At 45.6% G+C, this 21,165-nt stretch overlaps 1 protein-coding gene across 2 annotated transcripts in view; it reads left to right on the top strand.

The window, feature by feature from the left end:
- The first annotated feature begins 2,515 nt into the window (after positions 1-2,515).
- The window catches only part of LOC149857532 (uncharacterized), a 34,142-nt gene continuing 15,492 nt past the window's right edge, over positions 2,516-21,165 (top strand). Inside the window, exons 1-2 of one of the 2 annotated variants that reach the window (XM_090063293.1) lie at positions 2,516-2,680; positions 16,630-16,828. In XM_090063293.1, the coding sequence (XP_089919419.1) occupies positions 2,666-2,680; positions 16,630-16,828 (214 nt within the window). In that variant the 5' untranslated portion in view covers positions 2,516-2,665. The remainder of the gene's footprint in view (positions 2,681-16,629; positions 16,829-21,165) is intronic. The other variant, XM_090063294.1, reaches the window with a different exon arrangement.

Here is a 21,165-nt window from a genome sequence, read left to right on the forward strand (position 1 = left end):
AATTTCTTAGTTGGTCTAATAAAAGTTATCATTTTGGAACCAAGAGGTCTAGATTTTTATGATCTTTCAAAAGGTGTTTCTGAAGCTGAAGATAAATTGGTTGAAGTGGACTGTCAGGGCCTCTTTGCTGCTTAGTCAAGTGTCCATACAGAACCACCTCTGGTCAGTTTTATGAGACCGGTCACCACCAGGTAGAGTATGCCAACTCTCTTCCACACCTCTTTGGCATACGGGCAGTCCCAGAGGAGGCAGTCAATTGTTTCTACCTCCCACTAGCAGGATTGCTTGGGGTAGTTGGATGGGCCTCTGCCCCATGCTGTTTTTCCATGCTTGCATGAGGACTGCTCGGTAGGCTACGTAAGTCTATACAGGGCTCTGAGTGGGCTAGGAATTACAACAGTAAGGCCTATTGCAGAATTCAAGACTACAGGGCTCCACTGAGCATGGCTGTCAGCAGCAGAGGGGTGAACAAGGACAGTGGTGACCCAGGGTTGTTTGTCCCTCTGCCATTTGCCCTACCACTGCCAGCCCATTGCTGCCACCCAGCCACTGCCAGGTCCAGATCCAGCCCATGAGGAGCTCTGCAGAGCAGTCTAGATCTGGTGTGGAGGATAAAGGGGGTGAGTTTGATAACCCTAGTTTAAAGTAAGAGATGGAACAGGTACTGCTTCTCTCTCTCAGTTGCTGCCTTGTTTTACTTCTTCAATGAAGCTCACGGACACTGTGGCTCCCAGAGCACAGGGTGGTCTGGCTGCTCAAATCCAGCTGGAACTTTGGCTGTTGGGCCCCCTCATCTTCGGAAGCTACCATTTAAAGAAGATTGTTGGGGTCCTTTTCTCTGTACTGTGGAATACAGGCATGATGCTCAAGCACCCAGTAGGAGGACAGCCCTGCTGTAATCTTCTCTGCATGACAGAAGAGTTCCTTCTTCCCTTCATCCCTCTCTCCCAGGGGCAAGGAACCATAGCAAATTGTGTTTCACTTTCCTGTTAAGCCCTGGGGCTCCCTTCCAGGGAAAGAATGGGAATAAATGAAGGAGACAGAAGCAGGAAGAGAGAAATTTCTGCATTGACACACCAGCGTCCAACATCCATGCCTTTACCTACACTTCCAAAGCCTCTCCTGCCAGGTAGCTGGAGTGGGCAGACCTATTCTCTGACTGGTGCCATCCCTGATCTCTATCATTTTGGACTTGGATTCACAGGAATCCAAGGCACTCAGGCACACACGTGGCTTAAGATCTCTGAAAATCCCAGCTTTATTTCATTCCTAAAGTATCCAAAAGCATACAGGGCATCTTATATACAAAGCAATGTGTTCCCTGCCATGGAGAACTGAGATCAAAGTTCTGACCAGTACCAGTGACAAACAACAGGGAAGAAACAAAGGAACAAAAGGAGGAAATATGCAGCAGAGCAATCAGGCATGTACTCAGGTCCGGTATACGCACGTGATGGTTCAATTAGTTTATTATTATAAAACAAACAAACAAAAAAATCACTCTGTTATGCCCCTCATCTTAAAAATTAGCAGTCAGCAGCAGCATCTTCTTTTCTAGACTGAGAAAGTGAAAAAAAAAATCTTGACAAAGTTGAAGCTGATTCACACAAGATTGTCTCTTTATGAAATTCCATTATATAAAATTCCTGCTGTGAATGAGGTGCATTGTTTGGCAATCAAAACCCTTTGGTATCAAGTTTTTTGTTTAACTTAAAATCCTTATTATATTTTCCTACTCCACATGAAGCACCCTGCTGTAGCTAACTCAACATTTACACATCCTCACAGCTACTAATGAAAGCAGAAGCCAGCAGATGCATTGTTTAACTCTCTGTATTCTGCTGCGGTGAGCATGAGTTGGCATTTTTGTTAACATTTCCTTGAAATCCCTCCTCTGCCAAAACACTGATCCTTTTTTTTTTTAAAGATTTTATTTAAACTTTTAAACACAAAAGGGAAAACACACCTCTGGGTAATAAATTAGAGCTACAGGATCTTAATAGCAAAGCAAAGCTGTCACAGTTGCACACGAACTGCTGCTTCCTTTATGTCTGATGCAAAAGAAGAATTTCAGAGCAGAAAAAAAAAGTCACCTTTGAATGACACCAGGTCTGGAGAGAAATTCAGGCGCAGGACACACGCACACCACTTACTGGAGGTTACAGCAGGAGTCACTTTCCACACAACATGCACCTGTCACGATTGTTTTTTTTAAAGCAGGAGGTTCATGGCACATTTTCCAGCCAGGTGAGAGGAGGGAAAAAGAAGCGATACAGTCAAGGGGACCCAACGGGGCAGGGTAGCGAAAAGCCAAGTGAAGGGCCTAGCATGCAGCGAGCTGGGCAGGTCCCAGCTCAGCCCACTGTGGCAGACTTTCCCATCCCATACAGCCGCGGCTGGAGGCCTAGACTAGGCCAGGAGGAGGGGGCTGCCTCGGGCGCTTGCCCCCTCCCAACCAGGCTGCAGGGCTTGCTCCGCCCCCCGCGCCCGAGTGCATCCGGAAACTGCCGAGTGCCAGCCGCGCCGCCTGAGCCCGCTGAGGCGGAAACACCCGAGAAGCCCCGAAGCGGGCGCGGCGCCGGAAAGGGCCGAGCGTCCCCGAAGCTACTCGGGAGTGAGTCCGGCCGACCCCGCGCGGCGGCTTCCGCGAGCGGACGCCTCGGACATGGCCTCGTTCATAGTGAGTGCAGGGCCGCGGAGGGGACACGGGGGCCGCAGTCGCGCTGCCGCCCCAGGGTCTTCCGGGACATCGGGGCCTTGGGCTGCCCTAGTGCATGCTGGAATAGCGAGCCCCTTCCTCCTCTCAACCCCACTGCATGCTGGGACTTTGGGCACATCCCTGTAGCCCAGAGCATACTGGGTTATCAGGGCTTCTTAGCCCAGGGCATGCTGGGATGTTGTCTCGTGTAGCTTAATGCATGCTGGGATATCAGGGCCCCACATAGCCCAGAGCATGCTGGGATATTAGGGCTTCATAGCCCAGGGCATGCTGGGATGTTAACCTCATGTAGCTCAAACGATGCTGGGACATCACGGTCTCACTAGCCCAGGGAAGGTGTGCTGGGGCACTTCCTCTGCCCCTGTTCTCACGCAGGCTCCAGAGTGGCAGCCTGCCCTGCTGGCTCTTGTAGCTGTCAGGCAGGCTGGCATGGCAGGTCCACCTGCTGCACCAGTTCAGGCTGCGGTTCCCTGTCCACTGGGGCTGCCAGCTGTTATCCTCAACCCTGACCCTAGGGGAAGCTGTCTCCACCAGTTCCTCTGGCCCTGCAGCACATGCTGAGCTGCCTCTGTCCTTGCCACGCCCCTTTGGCACAAGCACCAGGGCATATCAGCATTGTTCTTCCCACTCACTGCCTGTCGCCTGTGCGCCACACAGGAGGGATTCATTTGGAAAGTCCCAACCTGTCATTTAGAGAGGGGGACATCCTTACAAATCTTCTGTTTCTGGGACTAGTTCAGCTCTTGGGGTCCCATCTGGGGCACCTACAAAGCCATCATAATAGAACTTTTTAGCTTCTGTTCATTGGGTAATGTGAAGACAAAAGTAAACAAGTATGTGGTTCAGCGCTTTGCAACCTATTCATATTGTGCAGAACTGGAAGGAACCTATGGCATAAACTCTGCTTCCCGCCCCAAAACCATATCCAAAGATGTGCGCAAAAAAAATTTGAAAGCTCACAGAATCAATGCATAGTGAATCTTCTGTTCATGTAAGAGAAGAGTCAGTCTTTCTCATGGAGTAATAGGTGCAAAGGCCTACTATGTATGTACTGAAAAATTGAGAAATGGATCCCATGTTTCTGGTTGGTAGAGAAACCTGGGTAGCTTAGTACAGATTCAGCTGCTTAATTCGAAAGTCCAGGGTCACATCCTTTGCAGGCAGTGGCTGCTGCATGTTCTGTGGAGTCCAACCCTTTCTGGCTAGCAGTCAGTCCTCATTACTGCAGGATCTGAGTGCCTGATGCAAATTTGAGAAGGGATGTTCAAGACACATATGTGGACTGAGTGGGAGGGCTTACTAATGAGGGAAATATTAAAAATTCTCTCACTAGCCACTGGAGGGGAAAAAAGCCAACAAACAACAAATGCATTGCAGGGTACAGGAAATACCATGCATGTAAAACAGCCGCTACTTTATCACACCCTGAGGAAATGGCAAAACCACATTAATTGTGGTCAGCCCAAGTTGCCCATGCAGTCCCATCAGAGCTTCTTGTAAATGTTTATGGTGTTCATTTTAGTAGCTCAAGCTAATCTTGCATTTATTTAGTGGAAATTCTCATTTTGTGCATGTTTCTTAATAGTCCTACGGCAGATAACATAACGCATACAGAATGCATGCATACCTGCCCAGTTTTTGCCTCATATAAAAAGTGCCTCACTCTTTACTAGGAGCCCAGGGGCAACAGTAAATGTGCATGAAACAGATTGCAGCTCCTGATCATCTATAATAAGGATTTGGGACTGATGGGAACAACAGGTCCCAGCTGGCAGTGCTCTTATCTTGATCTGAGCAGGTGCTCTCCAGATTGAAAGGAAGCACCTATCTGTTCATCTCTGCATTTCTTTCATCTCTCCTGATGGGAGATGAGGGACCACTTGAAGCACTACATGCTAGAAACTCTCTGGTAACAACTCATATTTGCAAAGGAGAAATATGGGGTTCTTATTCCTTTTCTTCCCCTTCTTCTAATACATAAAGAAAGCATGCAAATCTTCTCCCACCTGCTTTTTGTTTTCTGCTTCATGTCTTGATTGTAGAACTACAAACATTATCAAGTATATTAATGATTTGAAAAACTGATTTAAATGAGAGAGGCTAGGGACTTTATTGAACTTTTGAAGTTCTCTTTGATAAGATTATAACACCCTTGTCCCTTCATTGAAGACCTGAGAATGTTTTAAGCCTGTGACAAATTTACAGCCTGTGCCTGGAGCTGGCCTGCAGAACCACATCACATGGCCCACAGGGCTTGTAGAGAGCTCTACCACTGAAATGTGGGGCACAGAGGGTCATTGGGAATGGTTAAATCCCTACTGCCACATCTGGATCTGAACTGTGGGGAGCTCTGTGCCTGGATCCAACTCAGAGGGGTGTGGGCGAGTTTGACACCCTTTTTCCAGCGATCCACAGAATCTGTTCACCAAGGAAGATGAAATTGACATTTTTGTTATTTCTTTAAAAATATTTCTGTCACAGCTAATAATTTTTTACTACGAGTGAAATTTTTTTCCAGATTCACCTTTTGCCACAGAAGCACGTAAAAAATCTTAGTTTCTCAGTTGCTCAGTTCCTAATCTGAGAGAAACTTAAAATAAGTATGAGTGTAATTTATGAAGTAATGTAGCTTGAGAGGAAACGTTAACAATTTCATTGCCAGTTCTTTTGGCAGAAATGCCAACTGACATGCTTATTTTACAATCCCGAAATGCCTCCTGTTCCTTCTGAGGCATTAGAAACTCCCAGGGCACCTATACACATGCAGAGGCTGCGCTGGTGTGTTGTAATTACAATGCATCGGAGCAGACTCAATTAATTGAGTAATTACTTTGCTCCAGCAGACCCTAGCGTCAAGTGTATCAGTGTCCCTGCACTGAAAAATGGTGGTGGAAGTGCTTTAAACTAAAGCTGGTTAGAGGAGCTTTAATCAAAGTGTCCTTGCCACCATTTTCAGCACAGGAACATTAATACATGTGATGCTTTGGCACTTTAATTAGAATGGCTCTTTAATTAAAGCACCTCCCCCCTCCCAGAGAATGTCTATAAATGCCTGAGGGTCTTACATTAGTTGCTAAAAGCCTCTTGTCTTACTGTAATCAGTTCTGGGATTCCTCTGTATATTGTTAATACTGACTTCTGCAGCAGGGGATAGGGGCAGGGTTTTATATATTGAAATTAATATCAAAATGAACATCCTGCACTACTGATTTAAATCCTTTGATGATAAAAGTGAGATAAAAACTGAAACAGAACAGAATGCTGGGGTTATTGCAATGATTAAATAAATAATACATCTATTTTAAAAACTCAGATTTTCTATTTAAACGAATCTGCAGATGGGGGCATGGATTTGAAGTCCAACTTGTCACAGACTCTTACATATTGTCTGTTCATTTTCTCTTTAATGCATTTAAACATTGTATCTTGTTATTAGCACTGGTTAAGTAACTAAACAATATTTATAAAACATTATTAAATAACTTGTCCATATTAACTGATCAGCATATTCACATAGTAGTATTTATTTAGCTTGTTGAATACCGCTGCAGAAAATGTTTGTCTAGGTTACTCTAGGAGTACCAGTAAGATGATAGTAGATTTACAACTACTAAAATATTGGCCAAATACTCTTCCATCTCTCTTGGGCTTCTTGATACCATATTTCTCAACATTCTGACCATTTTTCACTCTGCTGCAGCTTGGCAAAGCTTGACTTGAGCAACAGCAGGGGCACTGAAGCATCTGCTGCTGATTCAGCAGGACAGCACTATGTTGATTACAGTGGCTTCATGTTCAGATTTTTTTCTGTACTATCATAAGGACTAGAAACTTTTCTTAAATGCAAGCTTAGGTATAGTTGAGTACACTTGTTCATGAAAGCATCTTATGTAACAAGAAGGCAGTAAGATGTAGGACTGCATTTAGGGCTGTGTCTCCATGCAAAAGTTGTACCAGTTTAGCTGTTCCAACCTGACAGAGTAAACCTGAACTGCCTAATGAGTACTTAAAATTAGAGTCAGATGTTAATGTGTGGGTAATCCAGGGGTTAAAACCTCTAGGAGGCTGCCTCAAATTCCTGTGTAACAAGGCCATACTGCTGGGACCTTTTTCTTTTAATGAAACTAGCTCAGGGACTTTAAACTCACCTGTGCCCTAGGCCAGCTGTGGTTTGCAGGGCTCCTTGGAGGCCAGATCTGGACTGGCTGCAGGATGAGCAGTAGTGTGGATTGAATGGTAGGGTGGGGGTTAATGTAGCCATTGCTCGCATGACCTTTGGGAATCTATAGCAAGGAGCTTCAATGGCAGGCCCCTGCGGGAGCCCCATGGGCCCAGTGAAATGGCTCCACAGGCTGTATCTTTGACATCCCTGAGCTAGCTCATCCCAAGCTAACTCAGACCTCTCTATACTATGTTTCAGTCTGCGATGTGGGCGTAAATCAACTCACCATAAGCAAAGGTGTATTTTTCAAACAACTTCATTAAACTTCTGCAAATCCCTTCTTTTCTTACGTTGATTTTTTTAAATCGCAGGAATTAGTAACTACATTTTGTTAAATTGATACAAGGCAGGTTTAAATCAGTTCGAGAGCATGCACATAGTGACTTGCATTGGTTTGGCTAAATTGATTTACAAATAAATTTTAGTTATAGTGGAGCAACTTTTAATATAGACAGAGCCTAAATAAGTTTGGTTCAGTGGGTGTTTAATGGTGCACTCTTCTGTCTATCTGGAGGCAGGGCTCTAGTTCTTGCTAGCAGAGACTGACAATACCACTTACACAAACTATTCCTTTTTATTCAAACAACGTAGCATCCTTACATCAATTAATGAGACGGGCAATACAGGCAAACACAGGATGGAAAACAAAACCCCAAAAAGAAGTGTGAACAGCAGGTCTCAGGTTCCTTTATCTTTGTGTCTCTTGTTCCCTTGGGCAGCTATCCATGCAGCCATCCTCATCAGTGCAGAGAGAACTGGCAAATCTAATTACCCTGTTACTTTCTGTTCATTTTCAGCACCCGTCCTGGGAAGCTTTAAATTAAGCTAACGTTCTTTGCTTGACAAAAGGAGACAGCTAGCTGAAGTCCAGGCTTTCAGTTTAAGAGCTGTCAAACTGAAGCAGATGTTGCAAATCTGTGGCTTCAAGAGTTTTGCAATCTGTAGGTCACGAGGCCGCTTCCTCTTGTCAGCAAAGAGTCAATAAAATGTGCTTGCTTCACACTTAAAGAAAGGTATCTGGCCAAATTCTGTACTCATACCAGTGTGCAGCAGGAGTAACTCAGTGGAAACTAGTCTAAGTGAGAGAAGAATAAGGCCCATTATTTTAAAATGCCAACCCTGCAATTTTCCCCTGGGGTCTACTGAATGAGGCTAGGCTCTTTCATTCTCATCGCTGTTAAAAAAGGCTCTTTAGGAGACTGGTTCTCAGTCCTTTTGATCCTTTGGCTCACCTCTGTCTCCTTGCACAGCACTACAGCTCACCTCTCCATCAATCCCACAGCCACTGAAATATTACTTGGGCCAAGCTGCTCCATATGCTTTTGTGTGATGCCACACCTGAACTGACTGTATCCATCTCTTAGCAGAGTTAATTAAATGAGCCCACCTGGAGTCCTGTGTGAAGGGGGGTGCTATTGTGCCCTACTCTGGATCTTGTGCTGTAGAGCAGACTGGCACAAGAAACAGGCACAGGGGGTCTGCTGACACTCCCTGCCCACATCACCCTTATGGCTTAGTACAGAGATTTAGCCAGGGATTTGAGCACCTTGCCTGGCAGCCATGCAACAGCCAGCTTCAGTGGCTGCATGGTGGCAGCCTGGTCCATTGAGCAGCAGCTGCTATTTTTGTCCTCTTCAAGGATTGATGCCTTGGGCTGGTGTCCTGGTCTCTCCCCCTTTCATTACACTAATGGCTTAATGGTTGAGAGCCACTGGTTTAGAATAGATTCTGTCCACAGTTACAGCTGTGCGACCTACAGACCCTGCAGTAGCTAAACTGGTATCACCCATTGGATCTCAGTACCCAGTTCTATTGCAGTATCTTTACTATCTCAGCTATGTCTTTATGAAGGCCTGTATTAGGAAATACAGATTGATAGACATCCAAAGGAAGACCAAAAAGGGTGAACTTTCAGTTCTCTTTCAGTTCTGTGTGTTGGCTCTGCAGGGCTACCAGTAAAAACCAGTAGAAGCTTTGGTGCATTAATACAGCACTGGGCAGCACCGCACAGAGCCAGTCAGCTCTGCACACATTAGCTCCAGAACCTGAAGCAGTGTTAGCGTGGTGCTCTGTTCAGGCTAACTGACTCTGCTGAGAAGTCTTCATGAAGACATAGTTAAGATGGTGAAGATACCTCAGTTACTCTTGATAAAACCCTTAATAAAATGTTGTAGCTTTAAAACCCATCAGATTCAATATTAAAGTAATATTTGTGGAGAAATAAAGAGCACGCAAGAGATGGGGGAGTCTGGAAATTCACAGTTATGTTACCACAAACCTTTTTAACTCTGTCCCTCGTCCTCTACTTTATCTTATTGCTCTATGAGATGGATGCTGATCTATTTTTATCGGTTCTCCTTTCTGTGGGATAAGCATGATCAGCAACTTGTTTTGGGGAATGAATTACAATGCTGTGTGGTCTGTAGCTAGCATTAGATGTTAGATAAGACTTAGTTTTAGCAGTGGGAGTAATTAACCATTGGATCAGTTTACCTTGACATATGGCAGGTTTTCCATCTTTTGAATCTTTAAATCAAAAGCGGACATCTTAAAAGGTGCACTGCAGCTGAAGCAGAAGTTACGGCCTTTTTGCAGAAACTAATGGATAAGAGTCTCTGGGCTGTGTTACTCATGGGAGCCAGATTTGATAATCCCAATGTTGTCTTCTGATTGTCAAGTCTCCGAATCTGTTCTGCCATGTCACTTGGCACTTACACACGTTAGATAGAGACTGGTACCACCAAAGTGGTCATGGTGGCTGTGTGAGTGTGGCTGCATCGTAGGTGCACACTGTGTAAGAAAATACAGGGGATGTGTAGTGTGGTGTGCACTCTTTTAGGAAGGTGAAGGAACAGCATGCAGCGACAGATGCTTGTGGCTTGCATGTAGATGTGATATGTGAAAATCATGTAATATCCAGGCTTCTTTGGTCTGAGCCATGTGGTTAGGTGTCTGGACAATGTACTGGGCTAATTCTGTGAATTGGAGGGGAGCTATAGCTGTGGAAATGGACCATTTTATAGTGCCTGTGGTTTGTATGTGAAGGGTATGATTTACTATAGAAGGAAGTGGGTTAGAAATACCAGTACGTGGAAGGATGTGAGTAGGGGTGCACCGATAGAGATTTTTTGGGCCTATACTGATAGCCAGTTTTTAAGGATGCATATGGGCTGATACCAATCTGATTTCTGATACGCAGCCTGACAGCTTGAAGAGCAGTGTCTGGCTGGTAAGTTTGTTGTGGTGGAAGGGGAGGGGGAAAGAAAGGGGCTTGGGGATGACAGATCGAGTCTGTCCATCTTAAGATGGTCTGTAGCTTGGTACTAAGTTCATTCAAAACCTGCTGCCCTTTGTAGTACAAAGTGAAAACAAATACACACACAAATACTTCCCACCCTAAGGATAAGCTTCCCAGGCCTTTCTGTTTGATAGAGCACACCCGATAGGGGCATTAGACAGCTACCGATTGCTCAGCAGCCAGACTGAAGCGGTCTTGATTCTTCTGCCAAACCTTATCCCTGCAAAGTACAGTCAATGCCTTTTGAGGTCATTGGGATTTTGCTATTGACTTCAGTGGGATCAGGATCATGTCCTGGAGCTACCTTTGTGTTCTGGTGAAGTGATCTGGTGGATTATCCCTGAGCTAAACCCCTGAGCAGGGCATTTCTCAGAGAGAATTTCTGGGAGCAGGCATTTCTGAGGTAGACCTCCAATGGTCAGTGCTGTCCTCCTAAAAAGATGGTGGGGAGGGGGGTGCTCAGGCCTTTCTCTCTAGTCTGGATACCTATGTGGCCCTCAACACCAGAGGCGTAACTGGATGCTGGAGCACTCTGGGTGGTAGCTATGCATGGGGCAGCATCAGTGGCTGCACTGCGCACAGCTGTGGCATTTTTGTGCACTCTCCCCCCCCCCTTTTGTTACGCTACTGCTCAACACACAGTGCCTGTGCCTCTGGGGATTTTTTTTTTACACAGGATAAGGGAGTGTACTGAGGAAGATGGGTGATATATTTTTGCTGTCCGTTGTGGGCAGGATCCATTAATACGTTGTGTTCAATCATACAGTCAGCCTAGACACTATGGGGCTGGTTGCCTCACAAACCATTAAATAATAGTAGATCCTGCTCTATTTTTGTATCATAAAGTGTGTATAATACTTTTACATCTCTAACTGCAGTTAAAGAGATAAATAAAATATAGCCTAGTGAGAGAACAAGTAAAAGATTCAGACAAGGAAGAAAGGATGTTTTCAGGTGAGATTGTGAGAAATGTCAATTTGATGGGGCTAGAAGACATCAGGGAGCTGCCCTAGACATCAGGAGTTGTGGAGAAGGAAACTGTCAATTCCATAGTGGCTCAGTTGGGTCATGAAAGGACCAGGGTGGCCAGATGTACCATGTATGTTCATAGGATCATGTTGGGACAGCATGATAGGCTTAAGTAAATAAAATGGACTTTCCAGTTTGGTGAATCTGTCACCAGGATCTGAGAGCTTCATCAAGGCAGTATGCAGTTGGCATAAGGGAAGCTGCATGTGCATGAGGAACCAAAAGTGCACCTGCATCATATCTTACTCTGGGAGCTCAGTTTCCTGCGTCTTCAAGAGAGGCCAGCCAATGTTAGGTGTAACAAGGGGAGACAGCCAGGCAATGGTTATATGCATGTAGTGCAGCTGGCCTTGGACATTTAGCACAAAGTGGGTGGCCTGTAGCATTACTCTCAGAGCAAGTTGTTATAGCAGGTGCCTCACTGCAGGAGACTGTCTGTGTCGTGAGCCACGTAGCAGACACCGGCAAGGCACTGCCTACTTAATTTTCTGGCTAGCCTGTCTGCCCACTGCATCCTCTCTGCCTGTCTCCTGGCACGTGTGGCATTCCCATCCACTCAGCAGAACACTGCACCCTGTGACTCGTGGGATCTGTAGTACAATATGGGATCCTGCTTCACCAGGGCACTGCTTCAAATCCAACTTAGGTTGTTTGGGACCAAGAGTCATCACTGTCACCTCGGCTGCTCTTTGGCTGGTATGAAACAAGTTGATTGGGTCTCAGTCTGGCCTCCCTTATGTAGACATCTGTGGCATAAAATAGTCCTGTTGGCAGGCCCTTTCATTACTTGTTCTGTCTATGGATTCTAGGATTTGGCAATCCAAAACATCATTTACAAGCACCACTGAGGGAAAAAAAGAAGGAGCTCGCTTCTCAGACAGAGGCTTAGCCCCTCAGCAGGGGAGAAACTAATAAACATATTTTAAAAACATTGATTAAACATTGGAAAAGAAATGGCAACCATTGGCTCTCCTATTCGGGTTATTGCAGCTGCCTTCTCATTGATCTCCCTCCTTCGCCCCTGCTCTGTAGGCAGAGTTTTCTTGCAGCACCTCACCCTGCCTTGTGCAGCTCTTGGCAGTCACCCCTGCTGGTTTGCCATCACTAGGAAGGCAATGGGCACACCTGCTGCTCCGATCAGCACCACAGGAGAAAATATATTGGGAATCAGTACTTGGATGCTAAGCAGGGTGTGGAGTCATGTCCAAGAGGTCCCAGATGATGCAGTAAAGTTGTACAGCAGGCTTTCAGGGCAGGCAACAGAGTTCATGCGTCAGAGCAGCTTCTCTGCCATTTCTTTACATCCTTTATTTCTAAGAGAGTGTTTTTTACGTGCAGAGGGGCATAGTGTTTGTCATGCAATTTAGGTGCCTTGTCTAAACCCTAACTGAAAAAAATACATTGCACACATGCACACTCGAAGTGGTTGAGACAGTCTAGGATCATGCCCTTCCCCCAGTCCTGATTCTGCTTGGCCCTAACCAGTTTGTGAGGGCTGGAGTGGGACTGTGAGTAAAAGTAATTGGTTTTCACTGCATTCAGTTAATTTTCTCCCTACAGATGATGCTCTTTCACTTGCCTCATCATCAACTTCAGTTACTGCAGGGAAGTGTGAGGGCCTCTCAGTCCCAGGGCACCCCAGTCTTGCACTGTCTGACACATTTCTCCTATTTCTCCCTCATTATCATGTATTTCAGGGTAGGAAGGTTTTCTCCAGCAATTTCCCAAAGGTGTTGGAACCTCTTTACCCCGTACAACAAAATGCGCAGGAAATTATGGTGTGAAACAAAACATACGTTAGTAACATAGAAACAACACATACGTTAATGATGATAAATAGACTAACACTCAAATATGTCCCTCTGTGATTTAAACAGAGGCTGGATTTTGCTGGGGACAATGGGATGTGTATTGCATCTATTGTGCAATGTGTTTTAATATTGTCTGAACCAGTCTTGTGGCAAAGGGTGATTAATACAATTAAAATGCTGCTGCTGCCATGTCTTTATGTTTGTCCCTCATACTTTATTTGGATAATTGAAAAGACTTCTTCTCCCTTTCCCCCCCACAACAGGCTGTTTTCAGTGGTGTAAAAAGCACTTTGCAGTTTCACACCGAGAGGTTGAATGTGGATCTTTCTGTGTGTTTTTCTTTTTTAGAAAATTTTTGCTCCATTTGCAACGCATAAATTCAGTTTGTCTCCCCAGCCCTTACCAAGGAGACCTCAAAGTTCAATCTCTTTTCATATGGCTAAATCAGGAGTAACGCTGTTAGTCACTAGATAAGGAACCAGTTCAAAACCAGTTTAAGTAAGGGGAAAGTTATGTCTATAATGTAACTTGGCTTGATCAGGGTGCATGATTGTGCTCCCCATTGAGGCCAGTTTAAGTACTTTAAGTACCTAACGCATTACATATGTAAAGCATCTCAGACTGGTACCATAAAAAGTAGGATAGCACAGAATGACACATGTCTGTGGTGGACTGGACTAACAGTCACATGGAAATAAACAGCATGTAGACATAAAATGCATGTTGCTACTGACCCATCAAAGGAGAGGAACACTGCTGAGAAGCAGCACAGAAGAAGCTTCCACTGTCCAGGCTGTGATACTGCGTATTTAAGTGCCTTGAGCTCTGTGGTTCTCCCCCATCTTCTATCTGTCTGCACCAGCGGCCCTTTGTCTTCTACTTAGACTACAAGCTTTTTGGAAAAAAAGATTCTTTTTCTTCTGTTTATGTAGGGCCTAGTATTGTGTCATCCTGGTTCCATGGTTGAGATTCCTAGGCACTCCTGCAGTGTCAGGGATGGCTAAAAAGTACTCTGCAAGCAATGTGAAGATGCCTGCTTTAATAATAAGTACTACTGCAGTTACTGTAACATAGGGCACTGCATCTTGGTGACATTGGAGGCCTTTCTGGCAACACACCAGGAACTTAAGGGCTGCGGCTAATTTGCACAGCCATAAATGTTTAATTCAAGAATGAATACATGCAATCATAATATTTACTGGTACTTGCATCTTCCCTTAAGAGCAGGACAGAAATTGCTGTTTGTTTGAGTTTCTTAGCAATACAGAGCTTCCACTGATCACATTTTGCGTAGTTCTGAAGAAAGAGCGTCTTAGGTAGTGCTAAGTAAACCCCTGCTCTGGTGTTAACCAGTACTCCTAACCTCAGTGTTTGAATCTAGGGTCAGTATTCACTCAACTCTTCTTGTGTAGCAGCAGTCAGAGGAGTGTAATGACTGTAATTCCATCCTGAAACTGAGTATTGCCTAGAACAAATGGTGACTACAAAGGAATTCACCAGTTGGTGTATGTTACATGTAATAGCAGATAATTTAGGGCTGAACAGGTTAATTATGAATGTTTCCTCCTTTGGAGCCTGAAGGATCCTGACCAGCCAGCTCCACAGAATTGTACATTGAAATGTAATTCAGAGACCAAATTTCTCTTGACTTGATCTCCACTGAAGCTGCTGAAGTTACATCATCAGAGAATTCAGCCAAAGACCTGTCATTATACACAGCACAGGTGGGGAAGGACGATGGGTGACTGCTTACAGTAATGGATTGGGAGTCAAAACTTCTGGGATCCATTCTTGGCTCTGCCACTCATTCACCACCCAATGTGAAGATAGTCACCTTGCAGCTCTGTATCTCAGTTTTCTCATCTGGGAATAGTAACAAAGAAGCATAATTAATCAGTGTTTAGAAAGCACTTTGGGGCCCTTAGGTGTAACATGCTAGAGAGGGACATGGCCGTGTTGCATTGCTGAAATGCTTCTTTGAGGGGAACACACTGGGATGCGTCTGTTCTGACACTCATTCCTGGCCAGCATATAGCACCATCTATGCTCACTGGGCTGAGGGTGGTGGAGGTGTCCCTTGACAAGATGTATCCCCCCAGATACTCCATGCTTAAGGCTGTGCTCAGGAACTGTGCCCTTTGGCTGAGCTTTTCTGCAGTGGAGGACCCCAGTGAGAACATGAGAAGTGGAACAGATACTCTGGGACTCCTTGTGCTGAGGAAGCTCTGAGCTGGTCCATTAACATAAAGCCCCAAATATCTGTCTGAAGGTGTGTTTTAGAGAGTGGCAGAAGGGAGAAATGAAGCCAGTTTTGCTTTTCTGAATTGCTGCTTTGACCCCGTATGTCAGAGGGAACAACTGAAGTCTGCCTGCCTGCCGCCACTGAGCGCTTCTCTCTGGCTGGCTGTGCTGGGGATGCCTAGCTAGAGTGCCCCATATATGTGCACACAGCTCCAAGAAATCTCTGAGAAGCTTTGAGGCAGTGACAGGCAATGCAGCACTGCAGTAAAAGTCCAACTCTGCTGCATGCTTTCCCTGGAAGGTGTTTAACCAGGGGTGTGGTGGGCTTACCCCCATCAACTCTGTTGCAGTCCTAGCTGCAGGGAACAGCAGATTTGCAGCAAGAAAGATTTCTACAAAGGTCTGTCTTCCAGGGAAAAAGAGAAGGAACAACAAATAAATAAATAAATGAAAAAGAGCTCAGTGCAGCATTTTCCTTGGCTGCAGTCTCTGATATGTTGTATTTTAATGATTTTTAGGCCTCAGCTCTGCCCTCTCCTAGCTCTTGCCTCTCATTACGGATGCAATACTCTATCTCTTTTAATAGCATTAGTGTCTGGAGCATTCCCAACAGGAGGTGACCTCAAAGACTCATTAACCTCTTCATATCAGATCCCAGAGCTTGCCTTGTCCTTTTTGTGTCTGGATCAATTAGGTTTCAGACTGTAGCTGTTCCCACCATGTACAGCACAGGCAGGAATCTTGAAGTTGTTGATTTTATTTAATAGCAAGCTGGGGCAAGGAAAAGCTGGATTGGAGGAGCAGGGAGCACCCAATATCCTGTGTGGCTATGCCATTTCCTACAGCACCTTGCCTTGTGTTGGGAGGGACCAAAATTGCAGAAGTTGGGTGCGGGGTGCTCTTATCACTCACTACTCCTACAGAATGCCCCAAAATATTTCCTGCTGGAAGAGGCAGAGACTGGAGTTAGCTGGGTATGATCCTATATCCAGTACTCCTAAATCATACAGCACATCCTGCAGGGAGAGGCTGAGACAGGAGTAGCAGGAAGCTCCCCACCTTCAGTACTCCTGTCCTGCTCCCTGTAGCACTTTCTGCAGAGACTGACCTGCTGTGGACACCTTACCTTCCAAGCCTGTACTCCTGTGTGGCTTCATTTATGAGAGCTGGGGGAAAGACCTTTTGCAGTGTCTTGCTCCTGAGTCCCCTACAGAAGGTCCCAGCTGCCGAAGTTTTCTCAGACTGCTTCATCCCAATCCACCTGCTCGGTGTGCTACTGCAATCATGCCATGTCATCCTGTCTCACCAGGCTCATCCTTCAGTACGTATCAAAGGGACAGAACACAGCTACAACCCAGTCCTGTGCCAAGATGACCAGTGTGCTGCCAGTGTCAAGGGGAAGCACACGCACTGCCCATTCTGCAGCATTTCTGAGGCTTATCAGGATCCATTCATTCTCCGGGCTCACTATCGGGTCAAACACGTGGACAAGGGCCTTGACTTTGCAGGTAAGATGCTACTTTTAAAGGCTTGGCTAGGTTGATTGTAGTGTCTGTAGATACTTCTCTTCTCTGTACTGAAATTGCAGCCTGCAAAGGTCCTTGAATCACAGTAGATGTCCCTACATGTCCCAAAGTTTCTGTGTAAGGTGGGGACTGGCCAGTTTCTCCAGCATTGATGCACACCCCATCAAAAATACATATGAGGCAGTGCCTAATGCTATAGGGATATAGATTATCATTTTAGATCCGGATTGGGTTGATGGGGACTGAAAGTCACCACTATCTGATGCCTGTTCAGCAGCTCATGTGAAGTGACTTAGTGGGTCTCTGTGCCTATGACACAATACCACTGTCACAGCTGCCCCTTGTCTACTTCCTTTGGCAAAGTACAGACAGCACTGGTTTGGGACAGGAAGTAAAGAAGTACCCAATATTCACTTGTGAGTTTTAGGGAGGCAGCACATCATGATCTAAACTGGAATCTGGTCAGAACATATGAGCTAATGTCCATGATCTTGCAACAGGTGTCGAGGAAGTTGTAATAACCACATTGAGGGTAGGAACATGGATGTGCAGATCACTGGCATTGCCAAGGAGATGGTCTGGGTGGTTCACTAGGTCTTTTTCTTTACGGCAACCTAGCTCCTCCTAGTCTAGGGGTGGGCAAAATGCAGTCCGTGGGCCAGATGCAGCCCGCCAGGCCATTCTATCTGACTTGTGGGGCTCTTAAAAATTTAGAAAATTAATATTTATATGCCCCTGGCTGCCTGTCATGTGGCCCTTGATGGCTTGCCAAAACTCAGTAAGCTGCCCTCCGCCTGAAATAATTGCCCATCCAGTCCTGGTCAAACACTGGGTCAGTGCTTGTTCAGAGGGAAGAGCACCACCTGCTGTCTCAGCAACAGCATTTCGTGCACCACTGTGTACATCCCTAAGTGCTCCCAGACATTACTGGCGTGGACTGAGCCTGCTTACTTATTAGAGCTCAGCAGGAGTTAGTCTTACAGTAGGCTTAACATTTGAATCACTTTACATTTGCTGTGCCACAGTGGGGATCATTCTTCAGACTCAGGTCTCTGCTTTGAAACAGAAATAAGGAGATGATGTTTGCTAAATTGGAAAAGGACAGAGGGAACTTTTGCTTTTACAGCATCTGGGCAGGGCTCTATGGGCACTAGATAGTGTGTGTACACACATAAGTGTGCCTGCAGTGGGAGAGAGAATTAAAAACTAAATAGAAATATATGGGCAGTATCTCAGCCTTGGTCAGGCAGGGTGTTATCCTAGTTCCTGATATACTGCTATTAATGTGGAGGAAGCTGCAAGACAGGCAGGTGCTTTATTGCAGGTTTGATTTCAGTTTCAGAGTTGTGCAAAGGGGAGGGACAATAGCACTCAGCACCCCTCCCTGATTCTGCAGATGGCTGAAGACTGCTTCCCTGCCTGCTCTAAAGCAGCCCAATGGCTGGCTACCCATGGCCCCAAGGCAGCCAAACATAGCTTGGAGCACAGAGGCACTCAAGCTATGGCCTGTTTTATCAGGCTGTTCCCACCCTGCACTGGAGAGGGCATGCAGTATCATTGCACTGGCTCTGCTCCAGCCAGAGATTCACCTCAGTAAAGGCAAGCAAAGCTGGATTTCTAGCTGCTTGGTGCTGGCGGTGCTAGGGGCCAGAATCTAGCCCATTGCCTTTGACTGAGTTACTCCTATATTTATGCAAGAGATAGAATTGGGCCTTGGTTCCTGCTTGCTTCCAGTGGATCGTAATTCAGTTTTCAGAAATACTATATTTGACTAGGAGTTTGCAGATATAATAGCAGGCAAGTGGCCTGCTATTTTGTAAAGAGAGAAGATTTTACTGATGCTGCTATATAGCATTAATATAAACCTGTTTAAGATGCCTCAACAATGCAGTCTTGAGTCAGTCATGTGCCCCTTTCTGTTATGTTTTAGAAATAGATTTTGTGTTTAAAGAACAACAGATTTAATCAGGTGAGGGCAGATAAACCAGCCTCCAAAAGCCCAGCTATGCATGCTTCAAATCTCAAGAAGGACACGGCAGAGCAGAAATCTATAGGGTTAGGACACCTAATATGTTGTCCTGTGTTTGGCACAATTCCAGTGTGGGTCATTAAATTCTACCTAGCCAGAATCCCCTTGGCTGCATCAGCAGAAGGTATCCGCAGAACATATCTTCATCAAAGGTGATTTGAAGCAGCTAGTGCTGGCCAGTCATAGATTGGATGCTGGCAGAACTGAGGTCTGATCTAGTCAAGCAATTCTTACATTCCTGTCATTTTTATTGCACCCAGTGCTGGTTCAGATTGGGGAGGAGGCAGGTAGCACAGTGGTAGACGGTGTGGAGCAGAAAGCAGAGCAGCAGATTGGGCAGGATGCATAGGGCATGAAGCATAAAGCAGAGCAGCAGATCAGGTAGGGGGAAGGGATCAGAGTGGCATTTGGGGAGGGTTCAGGGTCAATTTGTGGCACACCTGCCAAAAAGGTTGCCACTGGTTTAGGAGAGGAGGAAAGTCTCATGAACATGGTATTGGGGTGACTGTTCCATTCACGAGGTGGTGACTGAATAAGTTACTTGGCCCATCATGAGCCAGTACCAGTATAACTTTATACCTCCCCAGTCTTCATACTGATCCCCCACTCTCATGTGTCCAGGTATTGCTCATGTTCCCCAGTAGAGGTTTTAGTGGTAGTTTACATATTATGTACTTTTTGATTTCATGGAGACTGTGTCATTCTCCCCTGGAAAGCTAGGGCAGATAAAGCTAGGCTCCCCCATGGAGCCTCAGTTACCATCAGCCCGTTTACCCCTTCAGGAGAACTGAGCTGATGGCCTTGTTACCTTTGTTTTTCTTTATCTTTAGCTGGCCCCCAGCACAAGTTAGAATAGCTTGAGGGCTGTCTGTGTCCAGCTGCAGGGACTTGAATCAAGGTGCTTCTGCAGTAGATGGGAGTAGCTGGGGTGCAGCATTTGAGTCCTCGGAAAGGATCTGTTTCTCATCAGTGTGAGCTAGTGCGTGCATTGATTTCTTTCTAAGGGAAGCACGCTGGTTATTGCAGTTTGTATTTTGCTGTGTAACCAGGGTAGGGAGCCTGGGCTGCTAATGGGATAAAATGCAGTGGGACTGGCATAGCTTAACAAGCATCTGTTACACTGAAAGCAACCCCTTGGAAAGTGTCCTTCGGAAGTGATGCACTTGTAATTTATTAGCTGCTGATTAGGGATCTTTGGGAAAGCAGATCACTGGTTATTTTTAGTATATTTGTCCTTCTGTCTCCACATACACACAAGAGAAAGAAAGGGGGGAAAGGATTATTTCATCTTTATTGGAGTGAGTATGACAGAAGGAATACTAGATAAATGGGTCTCTTGGTGACAGCTTCATTGTCCTACATAAATGTGCACACATCTGATCCAGAGGAATCACAGATTGAAGAGAATCCTGAGGAGGAGGCAAAACCTCTCTGTATTTTGTGCGAAGGTCATGCTCAAAGTGAAGACCTGGTTCTCTTCCTCCCTCCCTGTGCTTTGGCTCTAGGAACAAAGACATCACTAGTGTAATATCATAAAGAGAAGCTCAAACTGCCTATGCTAGACAGTTCCTGGAGTCCCTTTTCCAAGGTTTCTCAGCTTACACCATAGGTGTGTGCTTGCCACATACCTGTCTTGTACCCAAGAGGGGGGATTCAAGATTTACCTGCTCCTATGAGTCAGCAGATCCCCCTTAAACACTTCCAGGGGTGAACTTCAGACAAACCTTGTCAGCCTGTGACACCATCTTCTGTCCAAGAGCCTCAAAGTACTTTGTGAATACAATTAACTGCTCCTAACATCCCATTGATTATTTTTTCTACAGTACTATTCAAACTGTTATTATAGCAGGCAGAGGAAGACATGCCTGAGGCATGCCTTGGAGAGCTAAATTGCTCCAAATAGTATGAGGTAGGTGTGTAACACAGCACAGTTGTGTAGAAGGAAGGCATGGAAATGTATAGGGCAGCGCAGAAGAAGGTACAAAGATGACAATGGGAGGAGGTTTCAAAGGGAGGGATTGGGGGGAGTCTTGCATGGAACCAAATGGGATGCATGAGGGTACAGCAGAGATTTAGGCAGAAGCGAGCTGTAAATGTTACAGCTGCCATTTTACTCAAAGGGAAACAGAACCCAGGAGATGAACTGACCTGATCAAGGTCATGCAGCCAGTCAGTGGCAGAGCAAGGAATCCTGGATCCCAGTTTCCAACCCTAACCGCTGGACCGCACTCTCCAGTTCATCCAGATCACTTAGATCAATGGCGGCCAACCTTTCTGGGAGCTGCACTAA

Source organism: Crocodylus siamensis, chromosome 9, assembly GCF_052110815.1.
Source record: "Crocodylus siamensis isolate JL-2025a chromosome 9, ASM5211081v1, whole genome shotgun sequence".
Classification (NCBI taxonomy): Eukaryota; Metazoa; Chordata; order Crocodylia; family Crocodylidae; genus Crocodylus; species Crocodylus siamensis.